This window comes from Orbicella faveolata, unplaced genomic scaffold (genome assembly GCF_042242905.1).
Source record: "Orbicella faveolata isolate gen_17 unplaced genomic scaffold, um_ofav_v1 contig_14, whole genome shotgun sequence".
In the NCBI taxonomy this organism is placed as follows: domain Eukaryota; kingdom Metazoa; phylum Cnidaria; class Anthozoa; order Scleractinia; family Merulinidae; genus Orbicella; species Orbicella faveolata.
In genome coordinates this window covers 19,165,387-19,185,088 of record NW_028301541.1, presented here as the reverse complement: position 1 = coordinate 19,185,088, position 19,702 = coordinate 19,165,387, and the positions used below count along the sequence as shown (strand labels likewise).

The following is a 19,702-nucleotide window of genomic DNA, read 5'->3' as shown; positions in this document are numbered from 1 at the left end:
AAATAAATAGTATTCCCTCAAAAAGTCATGTTATTCCGTTATTCTATACCAAACATAATTTCAATACCCTATCATGTTTTTCTTGGGAATTCAGTCCACCCTCTCTGTGTAAAGCTGTCCAGTAGCTGGACATGCTTGCCACAGACATCACTTTTCAAAATTCCCTGACTTTTCCCCAATAAAAATAAAATTTCCCCGACCAAACAAATACAAAATGTTAGATCTAGTAGTGGCTTGAGACCTCAACTTATAGCCATCCTTACCACTTACTCATTAAGACTGATAAGTTTTCAACAAATTTTCCTTCTGTATCAAGTAAAAGTATCGTTGAGATCACAGTGACCCTAAGTGTTTCTTCCAGCCCTCAATGGTATTGAATCAACCGTGTTAAATTATCTCAACTTTCGCCTTTCTTCAAAATGTCAATTTTCCCTGACTCACAATGAATTTCCCTGACCTTTCCCTGACCTTGAAGAATTTTCTTTTACCTGACCATTTCCTAACCTAAGGCAACCCTGCTGGAAGTTTATGAGTGCAGCCTGTACATGTTGAAGCTTTGCTAATCATTACACCAACTTCACTACCAAAGCAAGATAGTTTTGAAAAACAAAATTAGGTAATCCGCCAGCCATTTAACACAAAAAGGCTTCTCCTTTATTACTGTATTAACTGTTGGCAGCTTAAAATAAAGTCAACGGAATCAAAAACCTCCTACATTCCACCATTCTTATTCAGGATGCCTGAGTATCTACATGTATTTTTAAGAATTACCCGTTTGTGAGAAAGAAGAGCTGAAATTCTTTCAATGTTACGAAAGTCATGGAGTCATTTACTTTGTAGAAGTTCACCAACACTGTCAGCTTTTAAGAAAAACATTTGCAAAGTTGACTTTGATATTTTGACTGACAGTTGTGGTAATAATTGCATTTTATGTGGTTCTTAATGTCCTTTAAGTATTTTTATCTTATATTACTCATGCATTTTAACCTTATTTATATTTTTACATTGTAAATAATTATTATTCTTAATTAGCTTTCAAGCATAATATAAAGATCTTGTTATTTTTCCGTTGAAGTCTTTCCATTTAGTGGTTTTATTAAAGCCATTTTAGCCTGCCACTTAAATAAAGGTATTAGGGACTTTCTTACTTACTGATAACAGATGTGAACATTATAAACAATTATTGAATGTCAAAGTTTTTGTGATATCCAAAATAATCAAGGTTGCAGTAGGGGTTATCAGCCAAAGCCAAAGGCTGAGACTGAAAACCCTTACTGAAACCTTGATTATTCTGGATATCACAAAAACCAAATCTAATAATTGTTTTGTTACCCACTGAACGAAAAAACAAATGGAGGTCACGTTTTTGCTTCTTCACTGACGGTAGGCAACACAAAGTGCGCGAACTTGACATGGCTACCCTTAGAAATCATGCACTGCAGTCATACATGACATGATTACCTGTGACCTTGAGTGTCCTTGACATGATTATTGTCTAATCTACAGCTAGATGACATCACAGGTGCTGATTTTGAAATTCACGGTACACTTTTGGTCAATCAGAAAAGAGATAGCGAGTTCAATGTATAATAAAAACCACTATTTAATTTATCAGTCAGCAGTCGTGCAGCCTCACTCCCAGTCAACAAGGAGAGAGACTCTAGGAGCAAGACTGATACCTGCACAGAGACTTGACAAGAAGTGAAACAATATCTTCAGGGCCTGGTCTGCTATGCCGCTGTTGGGTTTGTTGTGGAATGCCCCTGCACAGCTAGCTCATGTACAGGTTTGCAAGTGTCGTCATCAGACTAAACAATCCCAATACCAAAATCGCACCTACTAAAACACAAGTCTGTCACATGTTTCCATTTCTTCTTCTTTGGATCGTACATATCAACACCTGTTAGTGTGACAGGAGGTGAGTACTCTTCACTGGTGGTCCGGCCACCAAATACATACAATAACCCACTGCTAACTGCGACCGCCAATCCTGCCCTTGGCTTCTCCATAGGGACCACTTCTGTCCATTGGTTTCTGTCCAGATCAAAGCGCTCAACACTAGCCAAGGCCCCGTCTGGTTCATTGGAGCCACCTGCAGTAAGAGCCACTACAGTTACCAAACGTTCAGGGGGATACATGTACCAGTCATCATCAGTCCTTATCACGCCATTGGACGCATAAGGCCTGTAGGAATTTATCTTGCCCAAAGATCCTGCCAAGATCTTTGAAGATCCTGAAGGATCGAGGATCCTTGACAATCATTGCAAAACAAGATCTTTCAAGTAATATATCAAACATGAGTGACAGTGTTTCATCAGGATATCCAAACACAGAGAAGAGAGTTGAAAATATGACGCACAGTGGAGTATTTTTGACGAAATTCAAGGTGTTTGGATAACCAATGAAACACTGTCTTGGGTATTTGATACATCTTTTCAATTGAAACAAAAACTGAGGAGAAAACGGAGAAGCAAATTCATCAAAATCTATGCTAATTAAGACCGGGTATCCAAACCCACTTCATGGTTGTCATTTTCTTTGTTTTAACTTGATGAATTATTAATTAGTTTGAGAAGGATCTTTGAAGAAGGTCTTTAAGGATCTTGTGAGGTTTTTTTCTTTCTGTCCCTTTTTTAGGGAACTCAAGTGAATTAGAGAATAGAAAGTAATATATCAAACATCAAAGACTGTGTTTCACCACATTTTCAAACACCGACAAGAGAGTTGAAAATATGATGCGCAACAGAGTATTATTTTTTAACGAACTTTGAGGTGTTTCAAAATGTGTTCAAACCCGGCTTAAGTGTTTGATATATCTTCTCTATCAAAACTAAAAGTAAGAAGAAAACGGAGAAATTATATTGTAAAAATCTATGCTAATTAAGATCAGATATCCAAACACTGTCATGGTCAATGAATTACTAATGAGTTTGAGTAGTTCAGAAGAAAATGATCAGAAGCTGCGATGATGAAGGACCTGGCCTAACCATAAAAATACAAGGGCCATTCAAGCTGACTTTGATAACTAAAAAAGTATTTTTAATTCCTAAATAAATTTAATTATCAATTAATTGAGGCAGAAAATTGAACTTGGACACTAGTCCAGTCAGCATTATAATTCATGGTTCATTTTTCATCAGTCCATTTTGCACAACTTACCTACAGCATATAAGCTGCCTCCTAACGCTGCAAGTCCCAGGTATGCCCTTCTGTGACGCATGTCTGGTTGTCTGATCCATGTATCACTAACAGGGTTGTAACACTCAAACACTTTCAATTCTTCTCCCAACTCACTTAAACCACCTGTGAACCAGTGATAAGAGATAATATCTGTTATGAATTATTATTGCTATAGTAATCAAAATTTTTAGTTGGCCTGACACAAGTTTAAAAAATTCTTCATCTATAGTAACAGATAATAGTCAAGCTAACTTAACGTCAAAGGTTAGTCTTAAGAACAAAAATGGAGATTTATTTTATACATGATAAAAAAAGTATTGTCTATTCCCTCGTTAGCGGGGAAAAACTGTAAGTAAAGTTTATATTTTTTGCACCTGTCAGTAAGTCAAGCCAAACCTGCCACAGGGCTGTGACCCTCCCCCCTCTAATTCAGGGGCACAGCTAGGGGGGTCCTGGGGTGCCGGTCATCCCCCCCCCCCCTTTGTAAGCCTTTGTAAGCAAACAACCTGCGACAGGTGGCAAAGGCGACATGACAATCTGGTGAGTGCCCTCACTTTGACACATTGTGACCCCCCCTTTGAAAAATCTTGGTTACACCTCTGTAATTATGGCATACATTGTGTTGTGTATACTTTCACCTGGTTGCATTACATTCAACACTTAGTTTGAACAAGTGGAATAGTGACATTTAATATACAATTATTGGAAATTATTACAACTTTCAATAACTGGCAAACTCAGAAGTTCAAAACCTAGCTAATGACTGCATTTTTTGCTGCCATCAACCATGAAGATGACATTCTGAGTAGCTGGAGCTAGGCTAAGTAATATGCATATATACACTCAGGTTGAAAGTGGTAAAAAGCCTGGAACTAGGGGATAAAAGGAAAGGGTGTAAAAATTTTTTGTTCAGAAGTCTTAGTTAGAATTTTTGTGCTAGTGTCAAGCTGCTTTTAAATATTTATTCTCAGTAGGGCAAACCATTGAAATACATGTAACCTTGCTATTTACTACCCAAAAACAGTTTTAAATTTCTAGAATATTTTTGACAAGATGTAAACAAACTGCAGCTTGCTTGAAACTTACCAGCAGCATAAATTAATCCGTCCATCTCAGCAACTCCAAGATGAAACCTCTTTGTTTCCACCTTACCTACAATGTCCCAGCGATCAAGGTCAGGATCATACCTCTCAACATTCTCTGCAATCTCAGATCCCACCCAACCACCAATCACAAACATAAAGTCTTCTACAACACAAACTCCACACGCTACACGGGGTGCTGTTAAGGGTGCGACAAGTGACCATGAATTCAAGGCTGGATCATAACACTCGACAGTATCATAAATTAACGAATCATTTTCACCACCAATTGCATATATCAGGCCTCCAATTGAGGCAACTGCATGCCCACTCCTTGCAAAGCTCAACTGTGCTGTTGTGAAACTGTCACAGGTCTGCAAAAAAGAGTCAAATTTCTCGACAGTGAAAAGAGATGATGTGTCACTCCACCGCCCTCCAACCCGTCGACTGTAACCTCCAATGATAAAAAAGCACTTTCTGGAAGCACGCCTTGGTTGGGTGTGGACCCGCTGTTGCTCACGGGCTAATGATTGGTAATTGCGATACCCTTCAAGTAATCTTGCCAACATTCTTTGAATACTTGCGCTCTCACATGTGATGAGGTAATTCTCAAGGAATTTGGGGGAGATCAACGGGAGTCTTATTCGTTCAAGAATATTACCCAAAGCTTCTCTTCCTCTGGAGATATCATGCAAAGCCCATCGCATCGCAGCTTCAAACACCTGTTCTTCAGATTCAATTTTCAGCTCTTCTGACTCCAACAATTCAAGCAAAACAGTTTTGGTAAGTTGCAAAAACTCTTCTTGTTTGGAAACGTTGATAAAGTTTCTGTGAATGAAATCCAGCGCCGATTTAGACAACGGTGAACACGAATGAGCATCTGAAAACAGGTAAATCCCAACGCAATTCGACGAATCGAGTTCATGCTTCAAAAAATCGCAGCACATCACCTCGATATCTTCCACTTGCAGCATCTTTGATGCTGGTAAGAGCTGTTGGACATTATCCTCGTTGACCTCAACTTCACCAGTGTAGATAAAATGAAGAATTGTACCGAAGACATCAGCGTTTACACCGTGAATTTCAACATGTTCCAAGTAGCTTTCGGCCATACCACTTGTAAACATAACATGAAAGTAAGGACTCGAAGCCGAAAGAACAACTCGATGAACGGAGAATTCTTTGCCACCAACTAACAAAGTCGCGTCACACATAGAACTTTCCTTCCATAATAAATGCAACTTATTTAATATCTTGAATGAATGTCCTTTGGCAAACGAGATTTTGTCTACTTTCACCGTTCGATGGTCCTCCATTTTGTTTGCTGTTTGAGCAAAAGTTCGCGGGCTCACTCAACCCCAATCCTCCAGATATGCAAATGAGGAATTCGAAAGTGATGACATCATAAATTGCTCTACTAAAACTGTACAATATTTAATCAAGAATATCTCTTGAAATATTTAAGTGGTGTTCTTCAAACTTGGCACCAGAAATGGACATTGCAAATGAAACAAAATGACACCCATCATGCTTTAATAGTCTTTTTCTTAGTTGCATGTATGATCCCTGGAATTTTTGTTAGAAATTACAGAGGAGTTTATTTTTTGCAATGACTGTAAAACACTAATATATTATGCAATATATGAATTAGTGTTACATAAATTCTGCCAATTATAATGTTATTATTTATCCTGGAATACCTTTAATTGGGAGACATTTATTTAAGGAAGGGGGTGGGAGATTATTGAAACAAGAGTGCCAAAAAGCTAAATCCCACCATTTCTACTGACAGTATTATACTCTCATCACCAGCGCTATTGTTTTTTTGCTAATCCGCAAAAGAAAAACATCAAATGATTTCCGATTCTACTTGCATTTTATTGTGTAAAACGTGCAACTTACATGTAATTCGTGGTACTACAGGTTTTCTTAATTTAAATACATGAATAGTATTTAATTATTTACTATGTTTTCAACTCTAGTACAAAATGTCTATTCAGTGCATTATAATGCTGACAATGTAATATTATCTAAAATAAATATAATTGCTTCTAACAATAATTCATCCGATATCATGTAACGCACAATTGTATGGCATGAAAACTTAGCGCTACATACTGTTACCATAGGATTGTTTTTACAAAATCCCTGATATATTTTGTGATTTACATGTACATGTAGAAGCATTTTCTTGTTGTCTAATATAATTCAGTCTCAAAATGGAAAGTGAAGGTCATTTCATGAAAATACTTCAACGATACTTGTCATAAATCTGCTAGTGCCAATAACTTTATAGCCTCTTGTACAGGTGAATTTTATGATGTTTGGGCTTGTTGTGCAGTCTTTTCAAAAATCATTCTTAGACCAACCCATCGAGCATTTAAGTAGCTGGAGGGTTGTGACTTGCAACCTAGATTCCTGTGAGTTGAGGTAAAGTCTGTGATAGCTATAGATTAAACTTAGTCGCCTCTACTGGCTGGCGACTACAGCTGAATTTTAGGCTAACAAAAGAATTATGTTGAGGACGGGTCAATACAAACACCAAATATTTGATAGCCCCCATATTAAGGTCAGGTCAGAAAATCTCAATGCCAGCAAGAGGCATCAAATGAAATGCCTTTTGATACTGCATGTACTAAATGTCTCCTACAGAGGCTGCTCATTACTCTGGTCAGCAACAAAAGAGTAGTACTGTTGTGTGCAGTTGAAATTTGGAAGGAATGTTTTGTTACCTGACATTGATGAATGTGTTATATTGAGCAGAAAATGTGAGGAAAAAAGGTGTAAAGCAGTTTTTAGACATTTCTCAGTTAATAAATTGAACTCTTGGACTTGTTTGTTTGTGTTGTTGGTGCAGCTATAGAGTACCGAACAACAATCAACACTAATAGCGCGAGACAACCCTGTATTTCAACAAACATATCAAGTGACATCCCAGGTAACTCAATGACATCACAATATCGATATCCAAATTGATGTTGAAGAAAATATTCAGTGTCGTATTTGGTATTGTATTAATCTGTTTAAAACAGTATCAGTCCATCCCTAAACTATGTAAAAATTTTCAGGCAAATCAAGTCTATTCACTGTTAGCAATAGCTTCTATACATTCAGGTACCAAACTCTTCTAGCATATTGTACCCTTAAATCTGGACATTTTTGGCTATGATCTCAGGCTGAAGAGCAACAACTATGTCTTTAGCACTTGGCCTTTCTCTTGGGTCTTCAGAGGTACAGCAGCAAAACAGCTGAATCACAGGACTCATCATGGAATCTGCTGTCTGAAATTTAGCTGGTAAAGGTGGTCGCGTGCCCAATGCTGCCAAATACTCCTCTGTGTCACAGTCACCATCATCTTCCTCGTCGTCACTGGTCAGTCCTGTGTTACCTTCTGAGTCACTGTCTGAAAAGTCAGAAAAAGATGTTTGCTAATTTTGCTGAAACATTTTAAGTCCTAAGATCTCCTAAGTCATGGGAGCCTATGAATGCACATGCTTCTCCTAAGATTGACAATCATGTAATAACTCCTTGAAAAGCAACAAGAATAAGTTATACATTTGAAAACTAGGGATATCATATTACCAAATGTTTCAGGGTTGCTATTAAGGTTTGAACCACCTGTTGCCTTGATCTTCACACCTATTGCAAACCTGTTTCTTTGTGAGTGAATTATTTCAATGACAGCTGTACAGACAAGTTCACCACTAACATCAAGGGCCCATCAAGCATACTCAGCTGTAACAAGTGTTACAGACTGCGACCCATGATAGCCCTGATGTCAACAATGCTTTGGGTAAATTTACACGTAAGAGGTTTGGTGCTTAGTCATTGCTCCTCAATCAGATTGCTGGAATAACGCATAAAATTTAATAGGATTTGCACGATGGTACAATCTGACTACAACTACTAGAATCCTTTACCGTTTCTGTTTCCTAACATTAATTAGGACAAAAATTATTTGTACCACTGGGAATTTAAAATTTAAATGATAAAGAAAAACTGAAAGGAATTCTTATATTTGTAGTCAAATGACAACAATGTGCGAATCTGCTATTGGGATGAGTAACAGTGCAGAAAACAACAATATTGGACTGGAGAAGTACATATATGTCAAAGGTATTTTCAACCTGAAAAACAAATTAAAACAAACACATTTGGGAGATTGCTAGCCTGCAAGCAGGCTCACATTGGAGTACAAGTGCATGTGGCGTAGCCGCGCACGTGAAATCGAGTGGAATTCATCAGACTCCTTCCTGCCAGATCGCTTTGCTCTTCGCCACTCGCCTGTGTGACTCAAAGGTGAGCCTGCTTGCAGGCTAGGAGATTGTATTGCCACCCACTCACCATCACTCTACTCCACCCCAGCACCAGGGCTGTCATTAAGTTTTGAGTCACCAGCACACTGGTTGTCCACACCTGCAGCAAACTTGTTACTTTGTGGGTGAATTCTATCAACAACAGGCAATTTCACCCGTAGTATCAAGGGGAAATCAAGCATAGTCAGGCACAACAGGTGTCACGGGTTACAGCCCTTAATGACAGTCCTGATTCCTTATTGGTGCATCCCCTCCTAAGAAAAATCCTGGTATCCACCCCTGAAGTTCTATGAAACTCAGCCAAAGTTTATACATTTTCCTACATGTGTACTTGTTGTATCAGGGAGATTAGGGATTCATATGGGAGACTGGGAAATTTGGTGTATCTGGACGAGTTCACAGGTTGGAATACATGTGCATGCTTCCACTTTTGTACAGTAAATGTCTATATGGAATCATGTCTCTCTATAACTGCTTATGATAATAACTATTTCCAACTATTGGATGGGGATCACCATCGTAAGGAAGGGGTGCTGGAGTGATGAGGAGAGGGGGCTGGTTGAGGAAGGGAGGAAAGGGGGGGGGGGGGGCAGGGGAGGGAGTTACATGTAGGTAGGGGAAATTTCATTCAACTGACCTATAGGTTTTACCCACCACTAAATTTAAGACCTACTCTATTTCAAAGTGACAGGAAATTGATAGAGGTTTTACCTGCCAGTAGATCAACGTGCGGCACATTCAAAGCGAGCATCTCCCAGATCAGAAGTCCATAAGCGAAGATATCTGCTTTGTCTGTGATAACATCGCCTTTTAAAGCTTCTTTGCACTTCCATGGCTCTGTACCGATGTATCTATCTCCTGGATTTTTCAACCCACTCAGGTCATCTTTTAGTCTGATCGCTACACCAAAATCACAAAGTTTCACAGCGTCGAAGTTGCCTCGGATAAGAACATTTCCACTCTTTATGTCGCCATGAAGGATCTTTTTTTCGTTGTGTAGGTAATTTAGAGCGTTCGCAATGGCCCAAGAGACTTTCAGGACTTCTTCATGAGTAAAATCTTCCTCCAGAAATGCTTTCTCTTCGATGATGTCTTCCAGAGCTTTCTGACAGTCTTCCATCGCAAGGCAAAGTTCGCCATCCACAGTGCCAGAAATGGCGCGAAAGCCGACAATGTTGGGGTGTTGGAGCTGTTTTAAAATGCTGGCTTCCAAAGCCAGTCTCTCGCTTATTCCCGATCGTGCCTTCTTGTTCACCTTTTTCACGGCCCAAGGAGATCTCAAGTCGTTTTCGTTGGTCTCTCGGTTAAATCGGTAAACGGAAACTCCTGTACCACAACCAAGTCTTGTCATGAAGGGAGATGGAGGGATCATAAACGGCGACGCATTGTACGGTGATATTCCGCCTTCGTCGCACAATCGGCTTCCACTTCTTTGGCTAACGGGGGTAGAAAACTCGCCCATGCTTTAGAAAGGCTGCAAAATGCTCAAACACAGCTCGAATATATAATTTGACAATCAAACGCTTCTGTCTGTTCGTTTGTGTCGTTTGTTGTCAAATTTCAAATATTCCGCGTTTTTATTGGTCAATGCTCTCAATGCGTCATGGGATTATTTTACGTGGGGCCGCCATCTTGGATCTCGAATGTAGCGGTAGTCGTATACAGGTTTTCTACGTCTCAGCTTTTGCTTGCAATGTATCGACAAGAATACAATCAAAACTACGGCCAGTACGAATCGTATAGCCAGTATCATGGACAATACGCGGGCTACAACACCGATTCCGCTGCACCTAGTTCGTATGGTTCTCAACCTCGCATTGTTTTGGACGACTACAACAGTGATCTGAATTTTGTTATTGAGCCTGACGGTATAACAGGATCGAGTTTGCACAAGGATGGGTTTGAATATATGTGGGCTGGAGCGAGGGCAACTCACGGTATTCGAACTGGCAAGGTAAGATGCAATAAAACGTTGGTACATCTAGATGTATGTGGGTGCCTGTCAAGAAATCGGTGAAATCGATCGATGATCGATTGGAAATGTTACAATGGCTGCAGAAATTCTCGCGAGTTCATTGGCTAATTTTCATTGTCAATAAGCGGACAGACACATGAATTTATAATTTCTGCAAAGTTGACGAGACGAGCGAGAGCGGACAATTTGACAATTTGTTATTGTAGAAAAGAATAAGTTGACATCTCCTTTTCATGCATCTGTCCTGTTGTTGTTAATGAATTTCATTATGACATTGTCAAAGTGGTCTGTGGATCCACTCGGCTATCGCCTCTTGGATCCGCAGCCACTTTGACAATGCCATGATGAAATTAATGATCAATAACAGTGCAGACACATGAGACACTGACATCAATTTGTTAATTGATGATTGATTAAAAATCAGGATTAAAAGCTAACCAGAGTGTAAATTTTCTTGTAGACAAATGTTTTTCACTACTGTTGTTTTGTGTACTCTGAGATTATTCAAACTCAAAACAGAAGGCAAAACAATATACAGAAAACCTTACTGCAAAGTTGCAAACCTCAAATCCTAATTCTTGCATATCCTGGGTTAACTGGGTTGGTTTAACTGGGCTTTCAACAATCCGGTCCAGGAGCTCTGCTTTTAATAGCTTGACTTAATCTATATGTTATATTACTAGCTCCATGAGCTGGTGAGATGAATCAAATCCTGAGTTGTGATTGGCTACCCGAACAGGCAAGATCCTACTACATTTGTACTTTGTCCGCTCTGGATTATGCACTTCATCCTTCAAGAAAAAATTCTTTTTGGTGTTCTTTAATATACAGCTGTACAATATCAAAATGCTTTTTGACCAAAACTTGTTCAGTCAAGATTGCTTGACACTTGTCTCATCCTTGTTTGCGTGTTTATGGACCTTGACTTAATCTCGGTCTATAAATTTAACATGCAAAAAAGAACTTGGCCAATATCCTGCCATTTTGACCTCAGGCTAGGTTAATAATTATAGCCCAGATGTAACGTGGGGGCATCTGTTCTGACATAAATACTACTGTCCATGCAATTTTACTCGCTGCTATGACACCAGATTACTACATCTGACACATCTGTTGAAACCATACTGTAATTAGCGTAGAACTCCAGTAGTAAACCTTGCCCAAAAATATGATTTATGTGAAAAGACCAAGTCACTTTCACTTACCAGTTACAATCTTGGATACTTTAGTAGTGTCATGAAAGCTCTAACATACAAATACTTTTGTGCCATCTACAGGTCTGCTTTGAAGTTCGTATACTGGAAAAACTGCCAGTAACAATGCCAGAAACAGAAACTAATCCTCATGTTGTGAGGGTAGGCTGGTCTGTGGACAGAGCAAACCTTCAGGTTAGTGAAGCTTAGTTGCTCTTGGATCCTTCAAGCTGTACCACCCATAAGAGCACAAAGTTAAACCTCCCAATACAGCTACCTCTCATAAGCATGCTGGAAGAGACCAACTTTAAATAACTACTGTCGAACCTCTTACTATTAATACGCCACCTGCTAAGTGGGCACCCCTTAATAAGTGGCCAGTTATCAAAGTGGCTAAATCACTGTCAGTAGGTAAAGTCTGCATACGAGCCAAGTGGCCCATCAGGCCGGAGCTTATCCTGGTTTCTGTAGCATGAAGCGATTAGGAGTATTTCTACTCCCCCCTGGATGGGATGCTAGTCCATCGCAGGGTTACCCCCAGCATTAAGTTCGCCGGTACCCATTTATACACCTGGGTGGAGAGAGGAGGCGGTGGAGTGGAGTAAAGTGTCTTGCCCAAGAACACAACACAATGTCCCCGGCCAGGGCTCGAACCCGGACCGCTTGATCCCGAGACGAGCGCACTAACCATGAGGCCACCACGCCTCACTGTCAGTAAAATACTGTAAATACATGTAAAACCTTTATTTACCAGCCACCTTTTGGTCGTCCTGATGAGGATTTTCCTATTGCCTCTACCCCTATTAAACAGCCACCCAAAATTGATATATGTAGTTTGACTTCGTTTTGGAAAAGGCCATGACAGATAACAGTCCTAAATGGAAAGGGATGCCTGGTAAAACACTGAAACACACGTTTGATATAATTGTGTTGATGTGATTCCATGTTTACTTCAGCAGTTTTCTTGATGGTAAAAATATGTTCAGGGTACACCACCCTCTATTAACTGGCCAATCTCTCTTAAGCAGCCACCTTCCACTTCTCCAAGGTAAAGGGAAAGTCTGCATGCGAGCCAAGTGGCCCATCAGGCCGGAGCTTATCCCGGTTTCTGTGGCATGAAGTGACTAGGAGTATTTCTACTCCCCCCTGGATGGGATGCTAGTCCATTGCAGGGTTACCCCCAGCATTAAGTTTGCCAGTACCCATTTATTCACCTGGGTGGAGAGAGGCACTGTGAGAGTAAAGTGTCTTGCCCAAGAACACAACACAATGTCCCCGGCCAGGGTTCAAACCCGGACTGCTCAATCCGGAGACGAGCGCACTAACCATGAGGCCACCGCGCCTCCCCCACTTCTCCAAGGGTGGCTGCAATAGTGGTTCGACTGCATACATGTACATTCTTTTTTAAAATCTTTTATATTTTTTCTGGGATGACATAGAATTTCTGCCTGATTAGTGCAACAACTGAAATCTCTTTTAATTAATTTGTAGGTAGGGGAAGACACCTTGTCATATGGTTATGGTGGTACAGGGAAAGTTTCTGTGAACAACAAGTTTTTTGATTATGGCGAACCTTATTCTACTGGCGACATTATTTGTTGCTGTATAGACCTGGACGCTAATCCAAGGGTTGTTCTTTTTACCAAAAATGGAAGGTACCTGGGCGTGGCTTTTCGTCTTGGTGCAGAATCAAATGGACAGACTTTCTTTCCTCATGTTACTGTCAAGAACATGAGCCTTGCAATCAACTTTGGCCAGCATGAGCCCTACTCACCACCTCTCCAGGGTTTTAGCTTGATTTCGAGGGTGCCACCTCAGAATTTAGAACGAGGGTCAGTTGGGCCAGCCTCCAGACAGGAATGTGAGATTATCATGATGGTGGGGCTACCAGGAGCTGGTAAGACCGTTTGGGCGACGAAATACGCCAACGACCATCCAGAGAAGAAGTACTGCATTCTGGGAACAAATACGATCATGGACAAGATGAAAGTGATGGGTTTGATGCGGAAACGAAACTACCATGGCCGCTGGGACGCCCTCATCAAGCAAGCAACTGATACCTTGAACAAGATGTTCAAAATTGCAGAGAGGAAGAATCGTAACTATATCCTTGACCAGACCAATGTGTACTTCAGTGCTCGAAGGAGAAAGATGAGCAACTTCCGTGGCTACCGACGGATTGCTGCAGTGGTTGTGACCACGGATGAGGTGTTGAAAGAGCGCACTGCAAAGAGGGAAAAAGAAGAGGGGAAGATTGTGCCAGAGTCTGCAGTGCTTGAGATGAAAGCGAATTTTGTTTTGCCGGAAGTCGGCGAGATTTTTGATGATGTGTGGTTCATTGAAGAAGACAAAGCCACTTCTGAGCGCCTTGTGGCCGAGTTTCAACGGGCAGGAAAAGAGTATAAGGAAAACGAGAAGAAACGAAAACCGTCTGAGGAATCAGGATCAAGTGGGAGCCATTCTTTCGTCGATAAGAGACCCCGAATTGACCATCCAGGAGGCCCTTCCATGTCTTTGCAGGGTGGCCCTCGAGGTCAGCATCCCGGCCACAGTGACCATCATGGCGGATTCCAAGGGAACTATCCTGCAAGAGGGGCTCGTGGCGCATCAAATAATGTACCCTTTCGAGGACCTCCGCTAGGAGCCCACGGGGCCCCAGTTAGGTCATTTAATGACTATGGACAATCTCAGGGACAGAGACAACAAGGTGAGCCCTATGGGACATACGATACAGGGCCACAGAGAGGGCACAATGATTATGGACCTTCTCAAGGATACGGAAGACCAGACAAGGCATATGGGACTTATGATTCAGGGCCTCCAATGAGGTACAATGATCTTCGACCTCATCAGGGACATGAAAGAGGAAGCGAGCCATATGGGGCGTATGGTTCAGGGCCTCCAAAGAGGTACGATGACTATGGACCTTCTTACAGACACCAAGAGAGCCACGGCCGCAATAACGGGCATTCCTTTGACTCTTCCCATCACCAACCACCAGGTAGCGGGGAAGGTAGATACAGTCAAGCTGCGCCCGCCTATGGTCAGCAGTATGGGCAATCCTACGACAGCCAAAGTACCTCACGCTCGTACCCACGAGAACACGATTATTACCCAGGGGGAGTACAGAGGGAGCAAGCACCACAGGGTGGGAGAAGTGAGCAGTATAGGTATTAGACGTGATATTATTTGTAATCACCGTGCAAAGAGGGCTTTTCGTCGTGGAAAGAGGCCGTACCAGGAGATTCTATTAACTTTGAATGACTCACCCAACGACCACAAAAATATTCATAATTTTTACGACGTTACTTAGTTGCTAAAGGAGTAGACATATACTTTCTTAATTGACGAGGGATCGTTTCTTAGTGTAAGAAGATTTTACCAGTAGATGGCTCAATGTTGCCAATCACGTTTGGTTAATATGAGATCTATGCTCTAATTGTTGCATATGTACCGCTAGATCTGTGATACCTTTTAAATTATTCCTCGGTAGTTAATTATTTGTTATTGTTAGAAATCGTTTTTTAACCAGCTTACTTTTATTGTCATTGTTCTACTTTTAACGTTAAATTAGTGTTAGTACATGCATCGTGAATGCTGTAAACTGCCGCTTACAAGCCCTGGGCTTATACAACTTCGTAAAGGCTTTTAGATTGGCTTATAAACGGAGGGGCTTATATCCAAGGGGGCTGATAACCGGAATAAAAAAAAAAAAAAAACAGTTTCGAAACGAGTCTCCTTCGATCGAAGGAGACTCTGCTCGCAGGGTACTGGTAATTAAAATGAATTCAAAACAAGGAAAGCTAGAGGGGGGCTTATATCCGGGGGAGGGGCTTATAGCCGGATGTAAATTTTGGTTTACAGGTAGACGGGCCTGTGAGGGGAGGGGGAAGCTTACAAGAGGAGGGCTTACAAGCGGCATTTTGCGGTATACTCTAATTTTCTGTAGTGTCGACAATAAGCTGCACAAGCTAAAAATTTTGTTTCTTCATTCATCCATACCTTACCTCTATTTAGGCGCGGTTTTGTTATCCCATGGTACTTTGCTCTCGTCCTAGTTCCAGTCCCACCCTGCGAAACTTGACCAGAAAACCGTACAAGTGCTTATTCGTGACGGACCTCGTCCGGTTTCTCATTCAGTTAAAGCCAAAACCCATTGCAGGCTCAGACGGGTTAGGGTTAGGGGTAGCGTGTCCCGCGAATAACCAGTCCCGTCCCGTTATTACGCTGGGACAGGAAACCCGTCTCGAACGGGTCTACCGCCTCTAGTGTGAACCCACCCATTGTAAGTTAGAACAGTTGTTTCATGAGTCATTCAACATTTAGTTTCAGGTTGTCTACCATCAACAAAACAATTCCGGAAATTTCGGTTGAGAAATTCCGTACAGGAAGATCGTGTTCCATTCGGACTTCCCCTAAGAACTCGCCATTTTGGTTGAGGCGTAAGGCCGTAAAAGTCGAACGGCTCGAAACTGGTGCAAACGATACAAAACGGGCAACACGAGTTCCTAATCGGAACGGCCCAACGTGAACGTGACTACTACGGCCCGACGTTGCTACAGAACCATAGTTAATAGCGGGGAATGGTTATGAAGCCCGGCAAACATCAAAAGAGCAAACCTAAACGTTTCGATTGGTTAGTTTCTCAGTCAGTAGTAGACAACCATTGTGTTTTGTTCACGGTCAAGGCCAAAAAAGAGAACGAAAACATACAACAAACAACTTTGTCGAGTTTCATAACCATTTCCCTCTGTTGATATGACAGAGCGTTTTCTCGGAATTTTTGTACTGGACAAAAGCAATAAGTTGTGCTACTTTCCATTAACATCCCATGCGGAATTTCCGGGTTTTTTTCTCTTTTTCTGTAAATGGAGCAACTCCGTTCAAATCGCATGTAGTGTTTCGCGTTTCACATATTTGTCGAAGAGACGCCAATCGTTTAATTTACTATAGAAGTTATATTAATAAACGGTTGTAAGAGGCCAAAGTTCAGCGATGGTTCAATCTTTGCGATGATAAGAAAGAAGTGGATTTCGTTTACCTTGGGAGCAGGCAAACGCGAGGGAACAAGTCGGCGCTCACCGACACGTGTTTGCGCTTCATCGCTCGCGCGCGGTACCCCACACGAGCCTGCTCACAGACCAGCGTCGTTCCTGGGTCTCACTTCTCTCTCCCGCTCCAGGGGCCCGTTTCTCGAAAGCCCCGGAAACTTTTCGGGCCCACAAAGTCATCTTTAGATAATCTGTATCTAACAACAGAGAGGTGTATACACGTGAAACTCCTTGTGTGAAGAGAACCTCTGTTCATATTAAGAATACGGTGAATAAAACAGCTCTGTAATCATAAGGTTGGAGATTTTGCTACGGCTTTCCAGGTGCGAAAACTTTTCGGGACCTTCGAGAAACGGGCCCCGGGGGCAGGAAAAGAAGAGAAATCCTGGGAACAAGCTTGCGTATACCCCATTTCAGATCAAAATATTCTGCTCAGCTAGCGGAGTCACTTCGATCTTTTGTAGTTGAGTTATCTAAGAAAGATCGAAGCGGCTATCATGGTACGACAAAAACGACTGAAAAACCTTACCTTGAGTGCCGCACATACCCTATTTATCTTCCGTAAGAACTAACCAAGAAGTTGAGGCACTAACATTTTTAGTCTATTTCAAGTAATGTAATGAACACCCTTGAACAAGCAGAAGAACACATCTTTGACCATGGATGTATATTTTAGCTAGTAATAGGCATTATTTTGTATGACCATGCGACACTTCGTGGAGAAACAGCTGTGAGAAGAGACACTAGTTTAGCGAACCAAATAAGTGGTGCAAATTATTCCCGAGACCTCTCGGCACAGGGGAGACCCACCGCCATTTTTGGTGAAGTGGAACCCAGGTCTCGACCGTCACATTTGTGGACGGTTACAAAGCTCGGTCGAAACATTTTTCTGCTGGCAGTTCTGTTCTTGAATCTGCTTTTTCATTATTTTTTCATTTTGCAGTATCTAAACGATATGCCAGTCCCGTTTCCAGAGCGGCCCCTTCGGAACGAGATTGGCTGAGAGAGGATAAAGGAAAATTCAGGGTTCCCACAGGTCAGGAAATGGTCAGGAAAAAAAAAAATTCAAAGTCAGGGAATTTTATTTTGAGTCAGGGAAAATTGATATTTTGGAAGAAAAGTCGGGGAAATTAAAGTAATTTAGCACGGCTGTGAAGGATGGAAGAAACATTTGGGATCACTGTGATCTCAATGATGTTCTTCCTTAATGACGAAGGAACTTTTGTTGAAAACGTGTCAGTCTTAATGTAACGGTTTTCAAAATCGTTTTAACAAGAACTTTTCAGGTGGAAAGGACGGTTGTAAGTTGAACGGCTAGAAGCTGCTAACAGCTGTGACATTTTGTATTAACTATTTGGTCAAGAAAGTTTTATTTTCATAAGTTAGGGAAAAGTAAAGGAATTCTGAAAAGTGACCAAGCAACAGTTAAGAGCAAATGTACACAAAAGTCAAAAATAGTTCGGCCGGTAAGGCTTGAAAAATCGAATTTGCCCAACTGTCGCATATAAGTAGGCCTTAGTAAAAGTAAAAACGCTATGTACTGAGATTTTTTCTTCAAATATCTTGGTATTTCCGAGAAAAAGGACATTATCGATTTCACGTCCAGACATCAATCTAACGAGTGCTAACTGGGCTGAAAATCCACCATTTTCTTTCGATTCGCATTTCGCAACTATTGAGCGCAAAAAAACTTAATGCAGAACTGTTCCTTGTCCAAAAGAGCCAAGTCTCAAGAATATTGGATTAATTCAACTATTTGGCGGTAAACAAAACCAAAGTGTTCTCCAACGATGACTTCGTCAGTCGGTGAGAAAAACTGTCATTTTGACCATGTGCCATGTCTCGGAATTCCAAAAGATTTTAGATTCTAACTATAATAGGATAGGTCTTTCAATATATGTCAAGTTTAGTTTGGGCAAATGATTAGGCACTCGTCAAAAAATTATTCAAATCACACACAAAAAATTAAAATAACGCCAGCAGTCGAATACGTGACCAAAAGTGCTACCATTGTTTTTGTCATTAAATCACTTCAATTCGAAATATCACCGGAATATCAGCACAACTTAAGCATAAAACAATATAAATATGTTTACCTTAGCTACGTTATCATGTCTTGACCGTATCAAACAACATTCCCATCCTGCCATTTCAACGGTGTTTCATTAGCTTTGTAGAACCTGTACGCATTCGTCTGGTGAATCTGAATCCCCCAAATCGCTCAATATTACCAAGTTCCGTTTTGTTGTTCGTTACAATCATTCAACCTGCTTTCAGGCAGAAATCCCCAGTAATTAGCAATAACAAATAAGCCGCCATCTTCGATCGCTCCGCGTCTTCTTATTTGCAATTTTCCAGCAAAAGTGTTTGCACACAAGGTAGGGGTAAAGCGGGGATTATTTCCGAAAGAAAAAGCGTTAGAATTTTCCAATATCTCGATGTTAGTTCTAATTCAGGGCCTCCTTTCTTAGGTAAAGCGACAAAATGCTACACACTAACAAGGTCTTTGTGGCTTAAAATTCAAACAAAGAAAAGTAACTCTGTTTAAAGCTCTGAAATCCCGACCGTCACCCCCATGTAAAATACGTTGCAACGCACCGGTCTCGGATAAACATTTTCAGTCAAAATGGATGCCTTTCAAACGTCTTCAAAATGGAAACCCGAAAGTCACACGTGGAATAACGCTTTACCAGTTACTGCTGGCTTAATCAAACGACGCAAATAACACAGATACAATGATACAAGGATGGGACTTGAGACAGTAATTGTTTTCCTTCAAAGTCGGATATCAGTACACTGACAAGAAATGCAGGGAAAGAATCAGCTTGCAAGATCCAGGATACTACAAACCGAAGTAAGTGAACATGCTATTTTTATGTGTATGTAATTTATACTGCTTGGTAAT

General features: G+C 41.0%; 3 protein-coding genes across 3 annotated transcripts; 1 reads left to right on the top strand and 2 right to left on the bottom strand.

Annotated features, from left to right (window-relative positions):
* Nucleotides 1-631: 631 nt before the first annotated feature.
* LOC110047987 (actin-binding protein IPP-like) lies at nucleotides 632-5,612 on the bottom strand. The gene is made up of 3 exons (XM_020753742.2): nucleotides 4,267-5,612; nucleotides 3,160-3,303; nucleotides 632-2,092 (listed from the first exon to the last, which is right to left on the bottom strand). The coding sequence occupies exons 1-3, from the start codon at nucleotides 5,576-5,578 to the stop codon at nucleotides 1,809-1,811; spliced, it is 1,740 nt and encodes a 579-aa protein (XP_020609401.2). The 5' UTR covers nucleotides 5,579-5,612; the 3' UTR covers nucleotides 632-1,808.
* A 507-nt stretch (nucleotides 5,613-6,119) lies between these two features.
* LOC110047988 (lymphokine-activated killer T-cell-originated protein kinase-like) lies at nucleotides 6,120-10,148 on the bottom strand. The gene is made up of 2 exons (XM_020753743.2): nucleotides 9,290-10,148; nucleotides 6,120-7,665 (listed from the first exon to the last, which is right to left on the bottom strand). The coding sequence occupies exons 1-2, from the start codon at nucleotides 10,038-10,040 to the stop codon at nucleotides 7,406-7,408; spliced, it is 1,011 nt and encodes a 336-aa protein (XP_020609402.2). The 5' UTR covers nucleotides 10,041-10,148; the 3' UTR covers nucleotides 6,120-7,405.
* Nucleotides 10,149-10,166: 18 nt separating this feature from the next.
* LOC110047998 (heterogeneous nuclear ribonucleoprotein U-like protein 1) lies at nucleotides 10,167-16,733 on the top strand. Its single transcript, XM_089286870.1, has 3 exons — nucleotides 10,167-10,532; nucleotides 11,831-11,941; nucleotides 13,238-16,733. Exons 1-3 carry the CDS (start codon nucleotides 10,182-10,184, stop codon nucleotides 14,921-14,923), a joined length of 2,148 nt encoding a protein of 715 aa, XP_089142996.1. The 5' UTR covers nucleotides 10,167-10,181; the 3' UTR covers nucleotides 14,924-16,733.
* The last annotated feature ends 2,969 nt before the right edge of the window (nucleotides 16,734-19,702 follow it).